Below are 23,052 nucleotides of genomic sequence, written 5' to 3'. Positions count from 1 at the left end.
CTTTCATCTTGAGCTCTTCTCAAAGCTACACCACCAGCTCGCCCTTCTGCTGGGCCTGCAAAGTTGAAGTGTTAGTTGCCAAATTAATTAAATGCATAACAGACCCTCAAAGGCTGTATTACCTTTTCAATAAGCTCGGTCTATTCTTGATGAGTTTTCACCAACTCGACTCGGAGATCCATGACCTCCTCTTCCTTTTGTAAATAAAGGCGTTTAAGGCCATCCGTCTCTTCCACCAACTTCTTGAGTTCAGCTTCGCATCGGGCAAGCTCGGCCCGAGATTTAGAAAATGCTTTTCAGTGAAGCGACATGGACTTCACACAAAGAAAAGGAGTTAGACTTAGAAAGATGAGAATTAAACTTGAGTGTAATTACAAAGACAAAAACTTACTTGTTTGGGAAGCCTTTGGGCCTCATAAAAAATAAACGAGGCATCAGGATGGGGACCATCTTCCATCCCTGTAGGGCACTCCCAAATAAAATCACTCCCTTCATGGGTCGTTCCCACATCAGGAGTCCTCATGGCCCAGGCATCTCGGAAATGCCCTTCGGAGAACATCGGGCCCGACTGTGAGTCATCTACATTGATTATCCCAAGTGATTCACTTAGGATATTATCCTCTCTTTGGAGATCCTCGGAATTAGGCTCTTCGAGATCACCCACCAAATGTCCCACGGGGACGAGACACACGTTTCCCACCTGATGGCTCGGGGACTTTGCTCGAGCTCCCTTCCGAAATTTCTTTGGTTCGAGATTGAAATGCATCAGCCACCATCAGTTCAGCGGCCTTCGAAGCATCAGTGCTTCCTCTTTTCTGAGCTACCAGAAGGCAATCATCATCTTCTCCCTCCTCATCCTCATCCCGAAGGTTTTGGGTCATTTATGAAGATAGGGCTACAGAATCGGCCTTAGGCTTTCGAGCCTTGCTTTTTTTGGCTTCGGGGAACTTGCAGGCGAACCCCTTTTCCTTTTCTTTTCCTTGGTGGGATTTAGGAATTTTTCTTCACCGGGTGGGGGCGGCCGCATAGAAATAGCGTCTTCGAGGCCTGCATAATGATAAGTGAGTATTTCACTAAGAAAAATAAATATGTGAACAAAATAACTCACCATGGTTTTAAGCCTCCCATTGACCCTTGGCCAAGTTATGCCGACTACGTTCCGCATATGAAGAAGTGGAGGCCAATTCTCGGACCCAACCTGCGAGGTCCGGGACCATGCCAGGAAACCAAGAAACAACTGCATCATCAAAAAGGGATTAGATCGAGAAAAGGATGAGATCGAGAAAGAGTAGGGAAAGTAGAATATTAAGTCACCATCTATAAATTTGTACTTACGTTTCATGTTCCACTCCTCGGAGAATGGCATCCTCTCGACAGGAATCAGATCGGAGGTCCTGATTCGGACAAATCGGCTCATCTATCCTCGGTCCTTGTCCTCTTCGATGCTGGAGAAAAGAGACTTCGAGGATCGGCGCTACAGCCTTATCAGACCGCCTCGATAAATGCAAGGGCTATATAGCCTAATCAGGTGGTCAAGGGTAAAAGGCATCCCCTCGACCAGGCCCAAGAAATATCTGATCAGATAGACGATGCGCCAAAAAGAAGGGTAGATCCAGCCAAGCGTCACCTGGTATTGTTGGCAAAAATCAAGAATCACTGGGTCTATGGAACCCAAAGCCGGGTCTACAGGACCCAACATGAAAGGGTAGGTATATATGCTTAAATACCCTACCTCATGGGTAGTGAGGTCTTGTTCAAGGGAAGCGATCACAACATCTTTGTTCTCCCAGTTGTAGTCCTTTTTCACCTGCTCAAGCTCATCTTAAGTTATCAAGCAGATGTATCAAGACATGGGCTCACATCGGCCTGGTGTCGATGCAGGTTTATCGATTTTAAAATCAGAAGTTAGTTCGCACGGCCTGGGAATACACTCCTCGATACAAGGTGGCACCACCGTTCTACCTCTGGCGAACCGCGATAATGAAGAAGCTTTTTTTTCTTCTGAGGGACAGTTTTAGATGTTTTAGCTATTGTGGTTTAGAAATTCAAGAGAAGAGAAAGAGTTGATACTGTAATAACAGCAAATTGATAAAAGGGTGAACTCAGAGAAGTTGAAGGAGCTAAAGAGATTTTAAGGATGATTTGAGAAGTAAAGTTTGCAACAATTGTGAAGTTGGCCTATTTATAGAGGCCTCTTAAATGATTTGGGGAAGCCAAACAGCCGACCATCAGCCGCCTCACATTAATAACCGTGGGAACTACGCGGAAGCGACTTTTCAATCACTTCAGCCGCTGACATCACAAGATTGACATCATGACCGAGGTGTCGGGGCATCGAAGATCAAATTGTTTCTTATCATCTTACTCTAAGAAACGCGGAGACTATCCGTATACGGTCAAAATTAGGTATGCCCAATTTTCAGGGCTCGAGGGGTCTCCTTAAGCCCGAGTTTAGGATGGATCGAGTTCGAGCTCGATGGACCAGGCTCGAGCTCGACGATGGAGCACAAGGCTCGAAGACCTAATTGTTAGAGGAATGTCAGAGTCTAAATATGATTAGCCTCGAGATATGGATCTGTAACAGAATGAATGAGATTTCTACCACGTCCCCAAGATCGTGGCTTAAATCCCAGAATAAATTTATACGAATCTGTACTACGCGGTTAGACAGCTATTCCAATAAGATTCTTTATTGTAAATAAAAATGTACCTTATTTAGGGTTCCCCTATTATATAAAGGGGACCCCAATCATTTGTAAAGATCATCAATCATTAGCAAAGAATATACTCTCTTACTTTCTGGTTTATATTTCATCAGAATCGTCCTTATACTTGATTGTTCTTATTTTACTATTCTTAATCAACCCCCAAGGCCACCTAGCTCTAGGTCGTGACTGTCTTGTATACTGGTTTGATTTATTTCTTTCTTTCATTTATACGTTATAATTCTTGGTTATTAATTAGTATTGAGCTAAATCACATATCTTTAAAACCATAAATCAAGTTTAATTGTTACTCATATTTTTGAGGTACATAGTTTGGCACTCACCGTGGAGCTAAAGATAATAGTGATTATTTCAGTGCTGATTCTGATAGCACACATTATTTCACACTTGTTCTTGTCAAGAGTTTTTTCCTCAAGTTAAAACATGTCAAACTCGCAAAATGCACCTGTACACGACAACGATGGTCTTGGATTTCATGGGGAAAACAACAATGTAGGGGTCGGTGTACCACCGATAAACCTTGGGAAAGTGCCAAATATAGAACCAGTTGATGTTAGTTCACACATTGTTTTGAATGCAGATCTAGGTGCAGACCCAGAGGAAGTGTATGCAGGGAAGCCTGATCTGGGGGCCAAGGAACACAAGGTATAGAAGATGGGAGAGTCAGCCTCCAAGTAATATTCGAGATACTACAAGCTCAACAGATCGCCATCGCTCAACTTCAAAGTCAGAATAAAACTCCAAGTATGGTCAAACCAGAAAGCACTCGATGTGTTGAGCTTGTGCCAGAGAGATCAAATGGTAATGGCTTGGGGACTAACCCCACAATTATGAGGATGCTCGAGGAGCACACCAAGAGAATCGAGTCCGGGGAAAAGAAGATTGAGGATAATGACAAAAAATTGGAGACTTATAACTCCCGTGTTGATCAAATACCGGGGGCACCCCCGGTCTTGAAAGGTTTGGATGCTAAAAAGTTCATACAAAAGCTGTTCCCTCCGAGTGCGGCTCCGATGCCCATTCCTAAAAAGTTTCGCATGCCCGATATACCTAAAATACAACGGAACAACCGATCCTAATGAACATATTACCTCGTATACTTGCGGGATTAAAGGAAACGACTTGAATGATGATGAGATCGAATCAATATTGTTGAAATTTTTTGGAGAAACTTTGTCTAAGAGAGCCATGATTTGGTATCACAACTTGCCCTCGAACTCTGTAGATTCGTTTGCTATGTTAGCAGACGCCTACGTGAAAGCACACGCTGGGGCCATAAAGGTGGCGACAAGGAAATAAGATATTTTTAAGATAAGACAGAGGAACAATGAGATGCTAAGGGAGTTCGTATCCCGATTTCAGATGGGGCGAATAGAATTACCACCGGTCTTGGATGATTGGGTAGTACAAGCTTTTATACAGGGTTTGAACGAGCGGAGTTCGATCGCGTCACGACAATTGAAGCAAAATTTGATTGAATACCAAGCTGTAACTTGGTCAGACATACATAATCGCTACCAATCGAAGATCAAGGTTGATGACGATCAGTTGGGAGCCCCTCGGGTTCAGTTCATCCTAATAAATTGGCAGTTAAGGCCAGAAGGGATACATACAGGGAATCAAGATCAAACAAGAAACGGTATCAACCATATATCGATCAGAGAAATAGCGGTTCGGGGCGTAACGCTCCTCGGAATGATCGAAGAAATGACCGAGGTCAAAGCTCTTGGGGACTCATGAGTAAGAACGGATTTGATAAACATATCGACTCTGCGGAAGCACCTCGATTGTCCGAATATAATTTCAGCGTGGATGCATCGGGGTTTGTGTCGTCCATTGGAAGAACTAAAGACACTAGATGGCCCAGGCCAATACAAACCGATCCTTCTCGGAGGAACCCAAACTTGATGTGTAAATATCATGTCACACACTAGTCGCTAATACAATTCAAAGACATAAGACACGTGTATGTTTATATTACGTAATTTTAGAAGTGAATCCATATAGATTATCATTATCTGTATAAAATATTTACTAGAGTATTAATTAACAAGTTTGGAAAGAATTGCCACCATTCCAACAGGACAAATTGGTCAACGCATCTCCAACCAACGTTGAAAATTCGAAATCTTGCATATGAAAGGTGATATCTGTCCTCTAACCGGAGCAAGAATTAAAAATCGCTGATTAATCAACATCAAAAGGAAGGAAATGTTTGCATTGTTAATTATGATTAATTACTGAATTTAATGATTTATGCTTTTCTTATAAATTGGAAGAAAAAAAGAAGGAAAGCACGAAAACAAAAAATGCCTTCCCCTTAGTTGGTTTAACTTTAGAAAAGAAAAAAAAAAGAGAGAGAGGGGGTGGGGGGTTAGGGGAGGGGGAGAGAGAGGGTTTATAGGCTTTTTGGCAAAATATCTTCCAACCCTCCTAAACTTGACACGGATTATTAGTTACACCCTTAAACTATTTGTGGTCTTATTTACCTCCCTCAACTTGGCCTTTTGGGAGCCATTATCCCCCCTTGAACGCTGATGTGACAAAGAGTGTGGATGTACTCGCCTGCCACGTGGATTTTTCCTGTATATGTGACATTTTTTTGAAAAATAAAATATATTTTTACCTTTTTAAGTATGTTATTTCTTTAGATAATTTTTTTCAAATACAATTTATAATAAAACTTGGATAGAACTACATTATTTGAGCTAAATCTTTTTATTTGGCTAAAAATAATAAAATTTTAGTTAATCTTTTTTTGAATTTGACATGAAAATAAAGATTTATACAATTAAAATAAATAGTCAAGGCATCTAAAAAGTTATAAAAAATACATAATTTGAAATATATAGCTCTAAATTATGGTGCTCTAAATATATATATATATATATATATATATATATATTTACAAATTTTACCTGAAAAATTAAAGATACACAGTTGAAATAAATAGTCATTGCATCAAAAGAAGAAATAAAAAGAGTGTATAATTTCTTCAACTGTGTACAATTTCTTCAACTATAAAAAGAGTTTACTCTTTTTATTTCTTCTTTTGATGCAATGAAAATTTATTTCAACTATGTATTTTTACTTTTTCAAGTAAAATCTATAAAAAAATAAATAATATTTTTAGAGCACCATAATTTAAAGCTATATAAAAAATTATAGCCAAAATAATTAATTTTAAATTATATATTTTTATAACTTTTTAGATGTCTTAGCTATTTATTTCAATTGTATAAATCTTTATTTTCAGGTCATATTCAAAAAAAAGATTAACTAAAGTTTATTATTTTTAGCCAAATAAAAACATTTAGCCTAAATAATGTACTTCTATCCATGTTTTATCATTAATTGTATTCAAAAATATTATCTAAAGAAGCAACATACTTAAAAAGGTAAAAATATATTTTATTTTTCAAAAAAATGCCACATATACAGGAAAAATTCACGTGGCAGGCGGGTGCACCTATACTCTTTGTCACATTAGCGTTCAGGAGGGTAATGACTTTCAAAAGCCAAATTGAGAGAATTAAGGCCAAGAATAATTTAAAGCTGTAACTATTAATTAGTGTTAACTTTAGGGGGATTGTAAGGTATTTTGCCTAGGCTTTTTCCTCTTGTTTTCTTTTCGCCTCTTTGACATCACGTCCCAAGTTTCCACATGCAACAGTAATGACGCTTTAGGTTCTAATTTAGTCATGTTTAAGCTACGACTTTTTGAAATTTTGAATTTTCTATTCCTAGGAGCAGTGCAATATATAGCTAATCCCTTAATTTAATCTCTTGTAAAATTCTAATATTGGATTTATGATTCCAACTCTGACGGGAGAAATGAGAAGGACTGCTTGTGTTTGGATTTAGGTGTAAAATGGTTTGTTCCGATTTGGATAATATAATATGACGTGTCAACACGTAGATCCATAACATATATAACATGTAAATATTATTTTATTGCATTAATTATGAAAACAAACAAGGAAAACTAATTAAGTTGAAGAGTAGGATTAGACGTATAAATGGACCAGTAAACACAATACTAATTGATGAAAAGTAAAAGGTTGGCAGAGATTAAATCAATTTAATTTTTTCCCCCAAATTAACAGAGACGACGCAAGTGGAATTTGAAATTTCAACTCACCCTCAACATTCTAAATCAAGTCAGTCGCTTACAGTGCACAATAATGGGGGTATATGGATTATTTCCTTAATTAATTATTTAAATTTTGAGTTACAATGACTAAAAGAAAAATCCGGTTAGTTACTCTATAAAAGCACAAAAATATTGTAATTCCTTTAATAAATTTTAATATGCTACAATTTTAACGGTCAATGCTTATTTTTCTCAAATCTCAATCACATGAAATCAAAATTGATCTCTCGCATCCTTTTCAATAAATAATAAAATAACTCTTCTCTGAAAATCGTGTCAAATTAAAATTACGGAATATTTGACCTGCAGATGTGCGCTCCCTTAGCTTGTTTTTATGGCCACGACTTCTCCAGCCAACATTTTAAAACACAAAGGAACCTATATGCATATATCATTGTATTTTGCATTTAAGTTATATAAACCGTTAATATAACAAAATTTTACATCATCATCATAGTTTAATTTATCATAACACATTGGTTGTCCTTCTTATTGGATTACTAATAGATTCTTATAAAGTTATAACAAGAATTTGATTGGACTTTGTAAATAATCTAAGGGCATAATAATAAAATGACCAGGGTAAGATTTACATCCATACTATTCTTTTCAAACTCTATTTATATAATTATATTGAATATGTTATTGTGGAGGTGAAGTATATTCATAGATTTGTGGAAGTAGTTTTTAGGAATATTTTTTGCAGCTAAGCATTGAATGAAGCCAAATCAGCCTCTAAAACCCTCCCAAGTGTACCATATTTACAAACCTTTTCCTACTCAATTTAGTGGGGCCCAACTCAACACCTCACCTCTTTTCTCCTCCTCTTCTCCTCTCTCTCTCTCTATATATTGAGCAGTAGACTAGTAGCTTCCTCATTCCTTCTATTTCCTCTATCTTCCATTATGGCCACCCACCATTCCCATTATGACCCGGAAAACTCCACGACCCATTACACTGTCCTACCGGATCAACCCGAATCCGCCGGCGCCGGGCGCCGGAAGTCTCTTAAAGTTGTCTCCGGCATTTTGCTCTCCTCTTTCTTTTTGCTTTCTTTAGTCTTTGTGATCCTCAACCAGTCTTCAGATTTATCACAAGAAAACTCCCGCTCGTCGGAGACTTTGACGCCGGCGTTGTCACGAGGTGTATCTCAGGGAGTTTCCGAGAAGACTTTCAAGGATGTTTCCGGTAGAAGCCTTTCGTACTACCCGTGGACTAATGCTATGCTTACTTGGCAAAGGACTGCTTACCATTTTCAACCTCAAAAGAATTGGATGAACGGTAAATTTTTTGGCTTATCTTTCTCTTATTAATTCTTTTAATAAAACATGAATTTTAAGATACTTATACTGGCTTTTTCTTATTGATTCTTATGGCTATTTTGTTGGGGTATCCTATGGATTCTGATTGGATGATATGCTGCAGATCCTAATGGTGAGTTTAACTTATTACCATAATTACTTTTTATTATTTATTATTCCCAAACCATGATTAGTGCATCCGGCTATTGGTTAAAGATTCACAAAACCAATAAAATAGTAATCTTGTCATAGTTTCCATAATAATCTACACGTACGCTATTGTTTAATGACAAGAAATTTGACGCTCAGCATAGTTAATTCTCTCATATTTGTATTGTTTACTTTATAGCCTTTGAGCTAATTAATTCTGGGTTTCTTTGAACTAAACCTTTATAAGTTACAATCACACATAGATGAGTTGGCACATTATTCAGGCTAATAATGAAAGAAATTGGATTACTTGACTAATATGGCAAATGCGGCCAATTTAATTTGGATTAACACGATATATGTGTGGTAATAATGCTTTTGTGCAACATCTCTCATACAAGGACACATGATTAGGTGATTTTGTACCAAGTCTCGGGACCAATCACAATATATGGGTCACACCTTATATATTATTGTAAGAGTTGGGACCCACCAAGGATTTGTCTGTCTTTCCAACTAGCCACTTGTCTTTTTCTCTTTTTTATATTTTTAAATGAAATGGTGTGGGTTTTTTATTTTTGGGTCGATCTAACCGCTTCTGCCTATTATCAATTTAGCCTTGTGATTGTGAGAATAGAAGAGAGAAATAGAGGATAATAATAATAAGGATAAGAATTAAGAACGTACCTTCTTATTGTCGAAATTATTTGAGAAGACTATTCATTGTTCTGATTAGTGTCCATCGATGTCCCTTTCCTCCTTTTTCTATCTTGGAGAGGTTTCCTCTTCTTTGTTTTACTTTTCCTTTTTCTAAATATGCATTCCAAAATCTTAACACTACTCGAACGTCCATTCTTGGAAAGTCTCTTTGAAAGTTTAGGGCAACATCATTCGGACAACTTAATTAGCATTCACTATTAAAAATTAATAGAACAGAAAAGTTCATGTGTTTTTTTTAGGGAGAGTAAGAGGCGGATTCAGAATTTAAATCTCATGTGTTTAGTTTTTAAAATTTTTAGGATTGATAACTGAACATGGCGAGAAACATGAACATGTGACATGAATTCCGTGTTTCAACACTAAACAGGTCCATTATACCACAAAGGATGGTACCATCTTTTTTATCAATACAATCCTGATTCAGCTATTTGGGGAAATATCACATGGGGCCATGCAATATCCACGGACTTGATCCACTGGCTTTACTTGCCTTTCGCCATGGTTCCTGATCAGTGGTACGATATCAACGGTGTCTGGACCGGGTCCGCGACCATCTTGCCCGACGGTCAGATCATGATGCTATACACCGGTGATACCAATGATTACGTGCAGGTGCAAAATCTTGCATACCCTGCTAACTTATCGGATCCTCTCCTCATCGACTGGGTCAAGTACCAGGACAATCCGGTCATGGTTCCCCCACCCGGCATTGGTGTCAAGGACTTCAGAGACCCGACAACTGCTTGGACCGGACCCCAAAACGGGCAGTGGCTGCTAACCATCGGGTCCAAGATTGGTAAAACGGGTATTGCACTTGTTTATGATACGTCCAACTTCACAAACTTTAAGCTATTGGATGGAGTTTTGCATGCGGTTCCGGGTACGGGTATGTGGGAGTGTGTGGACTTTTACCCGGTATCAACCGTTGAGGCAAACGGGTTGGACACATCATATAACGGGCCAGGTATAAAGCATGTGTTAAAAGCAAGTTTAGATGACGATAAGCATGATTACTATGCTATTGGGACATATGACCCGGTAAAGAACAAATGGACTCCTGATAACCCGGAATTGGATGTGGGTATCGGGTTGAGACTGGACTACGGGAAATACTATGCGTCAAAGACATTTTATGACCCGAAAGAACAAAGAAGAATATTGTGGGGATGGATTGGAGAAACTGACAGTGAAGCTGCTGATCTGCTGAAGGGATGGGCATCTGTACAGGTATGGACTCTTTTAAGTACACTACCTCAGCATCCGAAGAGCATTACACTTTTATTTTTGTTTTACATTAGACCACATGAACGGGTGTTTTGGCATAACTGGTAAAGTTGTTGCCATGTGACCCTGAGTTCACGGGTTCGAGCCGTAGAAATAGCCTCTTGCAGTAATGTAATAAACTCTTAGTGCATAGGGTTGCCTTTTTTATTAGACCACACACATGTTCAAGTTATGTCATGTTAGTCGTGTCAATTTTTTGTGGAAATCAATTTACTGCACCTCAATCTTGAATTAGTTGAGACTAGCTATAGGAACCTTTGTATTGAGAGGACTTATCATAATTTGATCATTTTTGCACTAACTGTCACACTATGATATTCACTTTCTTTATCCAGTTTAGTAGTGTGCCAATACACCTTAAGCACGTGACAAGAATTTATTAGCAGGGTCATCTCGATTTTATGTAGGAGTACAGAATTGAATTGAATCTTTTCTTCTAGTAAATTCTCAATTGCAACTTGACAATGGAGTTTTTCAGATGCAAAAAAGATGAAATATCTCTAATAGTTTCCTTTTCCAATAACAGAGTATTCCAAGGACTGTGCTTTATGACAAGGAGACAAGGACACATGTACTTCAGTGGCCAGTTAAAGAAATTGAGAGCTTAAGAATTGGTGATCCTCTAGTGAAACAGGTCAATCTTCAACCAGGCTCAATTGAGCTTGTCCATGTTGACTCAGCCGCACAGGTTTGCTTTCTCATCCTTCGAAATTGAAAACGTTGCACTTATATGTGCTTGATGTACAGTCCTAAAACTTGTATGCGCAATGGTGCAGTTGGATGTAGAAGCCTCATTTGAAGTGGACAAAGCAGCACTCGCGGGAACAATTGAAGCAGATGTAGGTTTCAACTGCAGTACTAGTGGAGGTGCTGCTAAAAGAGGCATTTTGGGACCATTTGGTGTCGTTGTAATTGCTGATCAAACGCTTTCTGAGCTAACCCCAGTTTACTTCTACATTGCCAAAGGAACTGGTGGCCGAGCTGAAACCTACTTCTGCGCTGATGAAACTAGGTTTGCTTCTACTATGTTTATCTTGTATACTCTATCTTAATAGTCCTTGTCAAAGTATAGAGGAATAACATAGCGGCGTGATCTGATGCAGATCCTCAGAGGCTCCTGGAGTTGCTAAACAAGTGTATGGTAGTTCAGTACCAGTGTTAGATGGTGAACAACACTCAATGAGATTATTGGTAAGTGATAATCCCTTTATTCTGACCTTCTTCAAATCAAGAATAATATCAAGCTTATTAGTTCTTCCAGTCATCTTACTTAATTTGTGGAAATGCTCCAAAGTAGTCAATTTGGTAACTATTCAAGATAATGTGGTTCAGAATAATTTGTGTTATGAATGTATTTGACAGTTGGGATGATCTGTTTTTTGAGTAAAATTTCTTAAAAACTTAATTCAGGTGGACCACTCAATTGTGGAAAGCTTTGCTCAAGGAGGAAGAACAGTCATAACATCGCGAATTTACCCAACAAAAGCAATCAATGGAGCAGCACGACTGTTCGTTTTCAACAATGCCACCGGGGCTAGTGTGACTGCCTCCCTCAAGATTTGGTCACTCAAATCAGCTGATATTCGATCCTTCCCCTTGGACCAGTTGTAATTCGCCGAACCATATATATTTTCTTCATTTTTTTCCATGTGGAGGTTATTCGCCATCCGATCAAGGAATGGAAGAGAGGCAATAAAGAGAGAGAGAGAGAGAGAGAGAGTAGGCTAGAATATGTAGTGTCATTACTATTTTTCTGCTGCTGTTTCAAAGCTTAGGTTTAGTTCTTGTCCAGCAGTATGGCTATTGTACTCTATTGTAACTATATGTTTTACAGATAGAACCACCATTTCATCAGCTTGGCATTGGTTTTTGATAAATTTGATTAACCCTCTGCGAAATCTGATGCAGCTGATCGATTGCTCAGTTCGGGCTCTTTTTTAATTTGCCCCAACAAATTCCGTGATTTACTCATTGCATTTGATTACTCTATTCTCTACTCAAAAGCAGATCTTTCTCATCATCTACTAATGGAGGAAACACTAGAATATTACATCTCAAATTCTACTAACAACTAAGATAAGATTGGACATAAACTTTACTTTGGTGGAACTTCAAACCTGCAGCCACGAGACCTCAGTCAATGGGCATCATTGGTAGGTTAAAGTCCAAGAATGTGTCCAGCCGCTTGACAGCCATTATCATTAGCCACGTTTTTAAAAATAATTAATTTTGCTTTTTTTTGTTGTTGCAAATATAGAGCAACTATTAGAATTTCTCCTTCTGCAGAAACTTGCGTACCTTCTCCTTCTTTCAAAGGAATTAGTGCGGAAAAATAGAAAAAGAATGAGATTCCAGATGGAAAAACTTCAGACATGTTTGCCAGAAGTTTGGCCAAGTTCATACACTTATGCATAAAGTTCAGATCAGGCATTTATGCATAAAGTTAAGGCATATACAACTGAATTTCAGGCACATATGCAATAAGTTCAAATGTATATGACTGAACTTTATGCATGTATGAACAAATGTTTGCCCTTAGAAACAACTAACTTATATTTTAAATTTTAACAATTCAATAACAAAATTTATTCCAAATGAGCTTAAATTTAAAACGTAAATTTCGAAATCATAAAGAATAAATCTCAATCAGCAATTTGTCAAAATAACAACAAATTTAACAAACTCATTCATCTCAAACTTTTCTCAAAAATCTTCAATGGTTATTTCCTTTGTTTTTTCTTGCTCAATGCATAGTTCCTTCATATAATGAGACAACACATCGGTGCTACTGCATAAATTTTTTTGCTGATCCATTTAATTTAAACTCACTTTTCATATATAAAAATTTGTTGAGAAATGAACTATTGTAATGAAAGGGTATTATGGACATTACACACTAAGTTACTTAGTGGTAGTTAAGATGGTTAATTAGTTAGTAAATTCCAGATATTAGTTAGTATATTACTACCTAATTGTACTGATTTTTAACACATTAGTAATACTACTGAAGATCATCATTTTCTCTCTATCATTTCTCTTCTTCTCCCTTGTTCATCCTCTTCTTCATCTTCCTCTTATTTTGTTCTTGAATCCTTTTGCACAGTAACAGATTATTTCATGGTATCAAAGCTCTTGCTCGGAAAAATTTCGAAGCTGGAAAAATAACTAGTTGATTAAATGCTTTCTCTGGAAATCTCGATTTGGGAATTCAAGAAATGGGTTCAATTGAAGAACAATTAGGAACCACAACTGGTGTTGATTCAGGGGAACGTGTAACTCAAATCAATGGCAACACGATGAATGGAGTGAATCCAGTAGCCGGAGTTGATTACAATCATCCGTTATTCTTGTCATCGGCAGATGTAAGTGAAATTCAGATTATCTCTTTTCAGTTCACTGGCACTGAAAATTACTCGATTTGGCATAAATCTATGCGTGTTGCCTGTTAGGTTGAAATAAATTAGGCCTAGTAGATGGAACATGTCAGAAAGAAAACTTTTCTTCGACAATGTGGAATCATTGGGAACGTGTAAGTGCCATTGCATTATCTTGGATTATGAATTCTGTTTCCAAAGGTTTACTAGGAGGAATCATGTATGCATCTAGCGCATAAGTAATTTGGGATGATCTGTCTGAAAGGTTTAACAAGATTGATGGTAAGAGATCCTTTAATCTTCATAGAGAAATTGTTAATTTGATCCAAGGAACTTCGTCTGTGTCTGTATACTACTCAAGACTCAAAGATATGTAGGAAGAATTTGAGGCACTAGTGCCTTCTCCGGGTTGTGATTGCCCATAATCCAGAGATTTTGTGATATACTTACAGAAACTAAAGCTGTATCAGTTCTTGATAGGTCTAAATGAGTCATATGCCCAGGCTAGGAGTCAGATTCTTATGAGAAGTCCTCTTCCAACTGCGAACCAAGCATATGCCATAATTGTCAGTGATGAAAGCCAAAAATCAATGGCAGCCAATGCTGGAATATTAGGTTCAAACCCAGGCACAAATGCATGAACATATTACACTGCATTGTAAACAAGAACCACTAAAAAATTCAAGAAGAACTATAACTTGTACTGTGACTATTACAAGCTTAAAGGCCACACCAAAGAGAATTGTTATAAACTAGTGGGATATCCTCTTTATTTTAAACCAAAGATGAGAAGGGGAACTGGTAACAATGCAACCAACAATGTTATTATTGATCATGGTACTATACAAACTGATCAGCTAGGGTACAGTGAGGTTACTGATAACACTATAAAATTTAACACCTCACAAAAACCTACAAAATACAGTCAATCTGGAGATCGGCATGCCTCAAGGCATCCTCAAAGTGCCAACTTAAGTCAGCTGGGAAATATTGGAACATGTACTCTCAGCAAAGAACAATATGATCAGATATTGCAGCTGCTCAACAAAATGCCAGTTGTCAACTCAGGTGCCAGTTCTTCAGCAAATGTGGCAGGTATATGTAATGCCTTATTAGCTACTAGCTCTTCAAGATGGATAATAGGCACATGAGCTACCAATCATATGGTAGCAGATATAGATCTGATAGACAGTTCTATAGTTAGACAACATCAACATCCTAAAAAAGTATATATGCCAAATGGGGACCTGGCCTATGTCACTCATACTGGAACTAATAGATTATCATATAGTATTTCAGTGTCAAATGTATTTCACATTCCATAGTTTAAATATAATATGCTGTTAGTTGCAAAGTTAACAAAGGAATTACAGTGCTCAGCCACTTTCTTTCCTGATTTTTGTAATTTTCAGGAGATCTTCAATGGGAGAATAAAGGGGATTGGTAGAAAAGACTATGGGCTCTATATATTTGAATGTTCAGAAACTAAGAAGAAAAAAGACATCATGTTAGCTGTTAGAGGTGAAGACTTACAAACAAGTCTAAACATGACTGATGTAGAGCTGTGGCACAAAAGATTTGGTCATCTGTCTACTAAAGTGCTAAATAAACTCATTTATATAAATATATACACCATAACTAGCAAGTTAGATAAGTGTATTATCTGTCCATATGCAAAACAGACAAGACTCACATTTCCTACAAGTAGTATAAAGTCCTCTGAGTGTTTTGATGTGATACATATAGATTTGTGGGGTCCTTACAGAATTGCCATTTATGATGAAAATAAGTAATTCTTAACAATAGTAGATGATTACTCCAGAATGACTTGCATTTTTCTATTAAAGTTGAAATAAGATGTATGTAGTATCCTACAGCATTTTATTACCTGTATAAAAATCCAGCATGATAAGACTATAAAAGTAGTGAAAACTGATAATGGAACTGAGTTTCTAAACTCAGTTTGCGGTAATCTATTTCAAAATCTAGGAATTTTTCATCAAAGAACATGTGCTTATACTCCCCAACAGAATGGGGTAGCAGAACGAAAGCACAGACATATCCTAGAAGTTACAAGAGCTATCCGATTCTAAGCTGGTATACTAATTAAATTCTGGGAAAATGTGTTTTGGCTGTTATATATCTCATAAATAGACTTCCAAGTCCAATGATTAACAACCAAACTCCTTATGAAAGGTTATATCACATAAAACCATCATATCAACACTTAAAGATTCTTGGATATATGTGCTATGCCAAAATCATTAACCAACATGACAAGTTAATGACAAGAACAAAACTAGCAGTTCACAAGGGGTATGCAGAGGTTCAAAAAAGATATGTGTTATATGATTTAACAGAGAAAATCTTTTTTGTCAACAGAGATGTGGTCTTTAAGGAAAATGTGTTTCCTTTCAAACATAAAAAAACAAGCAATTAACCTCTATTCCCTAATCATGTGACACTAGATCTTCAACATAGTTGGTACTTAAACTCCCAGCAAACACAGACACCACGCAATACAGAACAACCCATGGTCGGTGGCAGTCACTTGGAAAACACATACTCCAATACTAATGCAGACATGGAAGACTCAACTGTTCAGATGGATGACATATATCAAGACAATGATATTTCCTCACATGATTTGCAACAACATACAAATGACACTTCATTACCAAATGCAGTTCAACAGATACACATCTAGTCACAAAGTCTTCCTAATACCACTTTAACATAACCAGAATACAGAAGGTCTAGCAGGGACAAACAACCTCCAATTTGAATGAAAGATTGTATCATTAAATGTCTATCAGGAAGTTCCATATGCCATCTCAAAGTATATTTTATATGAACAACTATCACCGACTTATCAAACCTATATAACTGCAACTTCAATTGAAACATAACCTACATCCTATATAGAAGTCATTAGAGATCCTAGATGGATAGAGACAATCAAAGCAAAAATCGATGCACTACAAGCAAATCATACATGGGACATTGTGTCATTTCCAGAAGGAAAGATACTTATTGGATGCAAATGGATATACAAAATCAAATGCAAAGCTACATGATAAGTTAAAAGATTTAAAGCAAGGTTAGTAGCAAAAAGATATAGCCAAAAGAAGCGATTGACTATCAAGAAACCTTCTCTCTTATGGTAAAAATAAAAATAATGAGAACAGTTTTAGCTATTGCTGCTACAAGAAACTGAAACATACATCAAATGGATATTTATAATGTATTTCTTCAAGGTGACCTCTATGATGAAATCTACATGGAACTTCCACAGGGATTTAAGAGTCAGCGGGAGAACAAACCAGTATGCAGACTTATTAAATCCCTGTATGGGCTGAAACAAGCCCCTAGATAGTGGAATGCAAAATTAACTGAAGCACTTTTAAGGAATCGGTTTCAACAACGCCAATTTGATCACTCTCTATTCATCAAAAGAACTTCAGAAGGAGTCATTATGGTGCTAGTTTATGTAGATGATATGTTAATAACAAGGGACAACTTGAAACCGATTGTTGAGACAAAAACAGTATTACAACAAACATTCAAAATGAAAGATCTGGGAGATTTGAAATACTTTCTAGGCACAGAATTTGATAGATCCAAGCAAGGTATCTTAATGCATCAAAGAAAGTATACATTAGAGCTCATATCAGAGGTTGGACTATCAGCTGCAAAACATGCTATTGCTCCTTTGGATACTAACATTAAACTTACAACGAAGGATTATGATGACCATTGTACCAAACAAGAAAAACCTGAAAGTGGTCCCTTCGCAGATCAGAAGACTTATCAGAGGTTAGTGGGAAAATTACTCTATTTAACTATGACTGAACTAGATATATCATTCAATGTTCAAACCTTAAGTCAATTTCTTCAACAACCTAAAAAATCCTGTATGGAGACAACACTTAGGATTGTCAGATATGTGAAGAATCAACCAGGACAAGGCATTCTACTAAGCAGCAATAACAACAATAACATCACTTCCTACTGTGATGCTGACTGGGTTGCATGCCCATACTCTAGAAGATCTGTAACTGGTTATCTTATCAAACTAGGAGATTTATTAGTCTCTTGGAAATCCAAGAAACAAATTACTGTGTCTAGAAGCTCTACAAATGCTGAATACACAAGTATTGCAGCCATTGTTGCTGAGATAATTTGGTTGCAAGGATTGCTTAAAGAAATTGGAATAGAATTCAACCTTCCAGTTGACATCTACAGTGATAGCAAAGCTGCAATGCAGATTGCAGCTAACCCTGTTTATCATGAACGAACCAAACACATTGAGATAGATTGCCATTTTATAAGGGAGAAAATAAGTCAAGGATTGATAACTACCAAATACATCAACACCAGAGATCAACCTGCAGACCTCCTTACTAAAGGATTATGCAAAGTTCAACATAACTACTTGAGCTCCAAGATAGGAGTTTACAACATTTTTGCACTACCTAGCTTGAGGGGAAGTGTTGAGAAATGAACTATTGTAATGAAAGGATATTATGGACATTACACACTAAGTTTGTTAGAGGTAGTTAAGATGGTTAATTAGTTAGTCCAGATATTAGTTAGTATATAACTACCTAATTGTACTGATTTTTTAATACATTTGTAATACTACTGAAGATCATCATTTTCTCTCTATCCTTTCTCTTCTTCTCTCGTTCATCCTCTTCTTCATCTTCCTCTTATTCTGTTCTTGAATCCTTTTGCACAGTAACATATTATTTCAATTCAAGACCCACTTCTTCAAGCTTGCAATAATGGTGATTTTAATGCTAAAACCCTTAACTGGCTATAGATGCAAAGTTGTTAAAAAGTTGATTGCACCTGAAATGACGCTGTACAGATAAGCTGCCCAGCAAAGATTCTTTAGACTATTGGGTCATCGGACAATCTTCTGGCCCTTTTTTCAGCTAATTTTATCAATTTGGGCCTATCTTTTGGACTAGTTCACATGGGAAAGCTCAATTCACTTTTCGAGGTCCTTGAGTTTGGGTCTAACTGTGACCCAAAAATATCTTAATCTTCACCCAGCTGGTTATACTTTCATTTTCTGAAAAGAAAAGAGTTGGTATTACTATAAGTTTTTACCATTTTATATTGGAAAAATATCAATTATGTACATTTATAAGTATCTTACTATAAACATTATCCAACTCGTAAAATATTATTAATATTAGCTAAATATTACCAATATTAGCCAATTAGATATTTGTAGCCCAAAAAAGGTAAAATTTTGCTTTCTTTGGAGTGAGTGTTATTAGAATAGATTGGGTACATCTTAAGGAGCTTATATCTTAGTTTTAGGATGATTTGGTGGAGTCTTGAGGTAGTTTGAATTGAAAATTTGACGTAGAAGATTAACATGAAAAAATTGATATGTGTATCACATATGTATCAAATGTGTATCACATGTATACCCGAGTGTGAGAAACAAGCGTGATACATGTGTCTTAGGAAAAAAATTTAAAGTCAATTTTTAACTATGAATATTGATACCAAATCAGTCCAAATCACCTCTAATCTTCCTCAAATTTTGTATGTTGACTCATTTATATGTTTTCAGTGAATTTCAATCGTACCCATTACAAAAGGTCTTTCTTTGCTTAGACTTTTGGAATCTTGTATATTTTTTTTGTATGTCATCACCTTATTTGTTACCTCATCCATGAAAATTCCTTTCCGTCTTGTATCTAATGTTGCTAATCTCACGCTTAAAAATTTAGAAGGAGATATTTGCGTGTAATTTTTGGAGAGGAAAAACTTTATTTATTGGATTTTCAATTTTTATTTGTGCTTGATTAATTTTAGCAAATTTATAATTAATGAGTAGAGATTAGTAAGTTCAACTTAGATTCTCTTTTATATTTGATAAATGTTACTCTCACTAAATCCAAATTCCAAAGTAGTCAAACACTCAAAATTTTAAACTGAGAAAGTTAAGGTTTCCTTTCATTTATTTTACTCTATTAAAGACAAAAAGGAAAAAGGTACAATCTGGCATGGGGTTAATCAGAATAAAGAAATTCAATGGTGGCTTGCATCTTAATTTATTTCCAGAATCTACAGAACCGCTTGGACCATTCTTCTCCTCATTGATAGTAATATTAATATTACTATTATTATTATAGAATTGGGCTCGACTTTTGTTTGAATTCAAGACTCTTCTTTACTTTTTCCTTTTTGCGATTCTTTTCTTTTTCCATTTAAATAAATAACAAAACAAACACAGATTTATGGATATCATAGACGGATCCTTATTGATTGAATAAATTGGCAGGACCTGCTTGCTTTACGTAATCTTCACATAGCTTCCTTATACCTTTATTCTGAGAAATTTGAGCACCTAAACTAGTTTCATTGACTTCTCTTCTTTTCAATTTTCAGTTTCTTATTACTCCTATTAGTTTTTCGATTGAGTTTTAGCTTGCGTTTGGACACATATTTGATTGAAACTTAAAATAAAAGAGCTTTTGAAGTTGTGTTGAAAAATACTTTTTGAAAGTTGAAGTTGTATTTGGACATGCAATTTACTTGAAAAATGTTAAAGTTTTATTAGTGGAAGAAAGCTTTTCACCCAAAACTGGGCGGTTTTGAAACTTGAATTTTTTTTTCTCTAAATTAATAAAATGTCATGAACATACAATGTTTTTAAATTTTTTTTGAAAAAAAAATAAATTACTCCTATGTTCAAACGGGAGCTTTAGTAGTTGTGTTCTTTTCAATGTTCAGTAAGTTGATGAGAGTTGCATCTCATTTACAATACTAACTGGTATCATCTTACGCCTTGAAACCATAAGGCTATTTTGTATAATGTAGCCCTCCGTCTCATAATATGTGCCATGATTCTCTTGTGCACGTCTTTTAAGAAAGAATAATTTTTGACTACTTTGTCCTTATTAAATTTTTTCTCAATTTATGTGTCATTATTCATATTTTTACTAAATGTGAATGCAATTGATTTGTTTTATAGAATATATGAAGAGACACCTAGGATTAAATTAATTGAACTTGATTGTGATCGACGTCGTTAGATTCCTTTTCATAAACGATCGACTATTCGAAGTTCAAAGCATTCTGAATAAAGTGTTTAAGATTACAAGATAGACTTCTTGGTACTTGAATAAAATTATCCATAAGTAATGTGTCTGTAGTCTTCTAAGATAATTAATTATTAAAGATAAAAAAGAAAAATATTATCAATTTTGACTTGAACTTCTAAAATAATAAATAATTTGAGACAACTAAAATTATTTTTAGTAACCACGGCACATGTTATGACATGTTGGGAGTATCCAACTATACAATATATAAGGAAGTAGAGCTATTCTGCTCCACCATTAAAAAAAAAAAAAGAAGTTTTGGTGTTTTGTTTTTTTTGTTGTGGGTCTTATATATTTACCAGTATACACACAATTCAAGAGAAATTAAATTCAGGTAACTGTATTTTGAGTCTTATTTGCCTTAGGGATACCTAAGGGCTTACTTGTTAATGCCCCAAGTTGAATCAAAAGGCTTTTTGTCTCTTGGAGTAGTTATAAGGTCCTTTATGCCTTAAGGGCTTTTGAGTCAACAGCTTTTTGCCTCAAAATGGGTCTTTCTGTTGCCAAATTTAGGGTTTAGGGTTTAAGTCTTTAGGACTCTGTCAAAAATGTTGTGCTTGTCTAAGTCTTGAAGAGGGCCAAAAATTTGAGGCAGCTTGATTTGAGACCTGAAAAAACTGGGATATTCAAGCTTTTTATGTAAGAGACATGGTATATCATGATAAAATATTATTGTATATGATGTTTGCATCAAATTATTAAATACAACATGTATGTCTTTATATACATATTTATCTCCTAGCCATAATATAATTAAGTGAAGCAGGCTTATTTTCACTTTAACTTGTACTATATTGAATTGTTTAATTTGATGTAATCACCAAATTGATAATTATGTGACATCAATTCTCACTTTAACTTGTCCTGTTAAGATAATTAATGTTACATATATATATTTCTCGTATATCATGTGTCCTTTAGACGGTAAAAGAACATATTCCATGTGAAGTGGCTGGGCTTCGTACAGTCAATCAGATGGCAGCTCAAATCCTCAAGTATTTGTATTGAATGAAACCAGAGCAAATGACATGGTCAGTGGGCAAAGACCTCTCCTTGTATTGCGTATCAATAGATCATATTCACGCATTAAATATCCTAGGTTTCCAACCAATCCAAATCTTTTAATTATTACCGAGTGTTTGCTTAAACGACAGTTAAGCTACACCTATCGCAAGAAGATAATGCAATGTTGTAAAGTACTTAATTACAGGCACTGTTTGTCGGACTGGTAAAACTAAGTAGTTATCATGGTTCTTAAAAATTATCGGTCTAAAATACTTTTTATTACATGGAATTAATTATTTTTTCACCTTTATCCTTACACTAATAAATATAAAAAGAAATATTTGGCATAGTGAAGACAAGAACTGTAATAATAAGTTGAGGTTAAAGAATAAATTATAATTGTTTACTTTGAAAATACGAGTAACAATTAAATTTGATTTGTGGTTTTAAAGATACGTAATTTAGTTCAATACCAATTAATAATTAAGAAGTATGGAGTATACATGAAAGAAATAAATGAATCAAACCAGTGTTACTTAAGCAGTATCGACCTCGAGCTTAGTGACCTCGAGATAAACCAAGAGCAATAAAGATAAAGGACATTCTCTGATGAACAATAAGCGAAAAAGTAAGACAGTATATTTTTTGCCAATGATTAGATGATGTTTACAAGTGATTGGGGTTCCCTTTATATAGGAGAGGAGCTCTAAATAAGTTACACTACCATTTACAGTAAAGAATCTTATTGGGACAGCTGCATAACCGCCTCGTACGGATTTGTACTAATTCGTACAAATCTATTCCGGAATTTACGCCATGATCTTGGGGACGTGGCGAGAATCTTGTCCTTCTGTAACAAACTCATAACGGCACTATCTCGGAGTCGGTCATACTTGGCTCCGATATTCCTTGCGTGCTTCGATCCTCGGGCACTGCATTATGTCTTTGAGCTCGAGTCTGGTCCAAAGAGCTCGAACTCGACCTTACCTGAACTCGGGCTTACCGCAGTCCCTCGAGCCCAAAAAATCGGGCATACCTGATTTCGACCGTATACAGATAGTCCCCGTGTTTCTTAGAGTAAAATGATAAGAAACAATTTGCCTCTCAACCCTTCGACGCCTCGATCATGATGCCAATCTCGTGATGTCAACGACTGAAGTGATTGAAGGTCGCGTCTGCACAGTTTCCAAGGTCATTAATTAGAGGCGA

General features: G+C 36.1%; 1 protein-coding gene across 1 annotated transcript; it reads left to right on the top strand.

Moving 5' to 3' along the window:
- Positions 1–7,750: 7,750 nt before the first annotated feature.
- LOC104240874 (acid beta-fructofuranosidase AIV-18) lies at positions 7,751–12,188 on the top strand. The gene is made up of 7 exons (XM_009795774.2): positions 7,751–8,160; positions 8,305–8,313; positions 9,418–10,277; positions 10,861–11,022; positions 11,111–11,346; positions 11,438–11,525; positions 11,745–12,188. Exons 1-7 carry the CDS (start codon positions 7,785–7,787, stop codon positions 11,943–11,945), a joined length of 1,932 nt encoding a protein of 643 aa, XP_009794076.1. The 5' UTR covers positions 7,751–7,784; the 3' UTR covers positions 11,946–12,188.
- The last annotated feature ends 10,864 nt before the right edge of the window (positions 12,189–23,052 follow it).

This window comes from Nicotiana sylvestris, chromosome 3 (assembly GCF_000393655.2).
Source record: "Nicotiana sylvestris chromosome 3, ASM39365v2, whole genome shotgun sequence".
Lineage (NCBI taxonomy): Eukaryota > Viridiplantae > Streptophyta > Magnoliopsida > Solanales > Solanaceae > Nicotiana > Nicotiana sylvestris.
The sequence above is the reverse complement of the archived record's forward strand: the minus strand, read 5'-3'. Positions and strand labels throughout refer to the sequence as shown.

What these genes read in the sequence shown, in the direction of transcription:
- LOC104240874 (XM_009795774.2), top strand. Translation starts at nt 7,785, where the DNA reads ATGGCCACCCACCATTCCCATTATGACCCGGAAAACTCCACGACCCAT. An exon ending in ATGTTGACTCAGCCGCACAG is followed by an intron (nt 11,023 to 11,110) that starts GTTTGCTTTCTC and finishes GCAATGGTGCAG; the next exon opens with TTGGATGTAGAAGCCTCATT. An exon ending in AACACTCAATGAGATTATTG is followed by an intron (nt 11,526 to 11,744) that starts GTAAGTGATAAT and finishes AACTTAATTCAG; the next exon opens with GTGGACCACTCAATTGTGGA.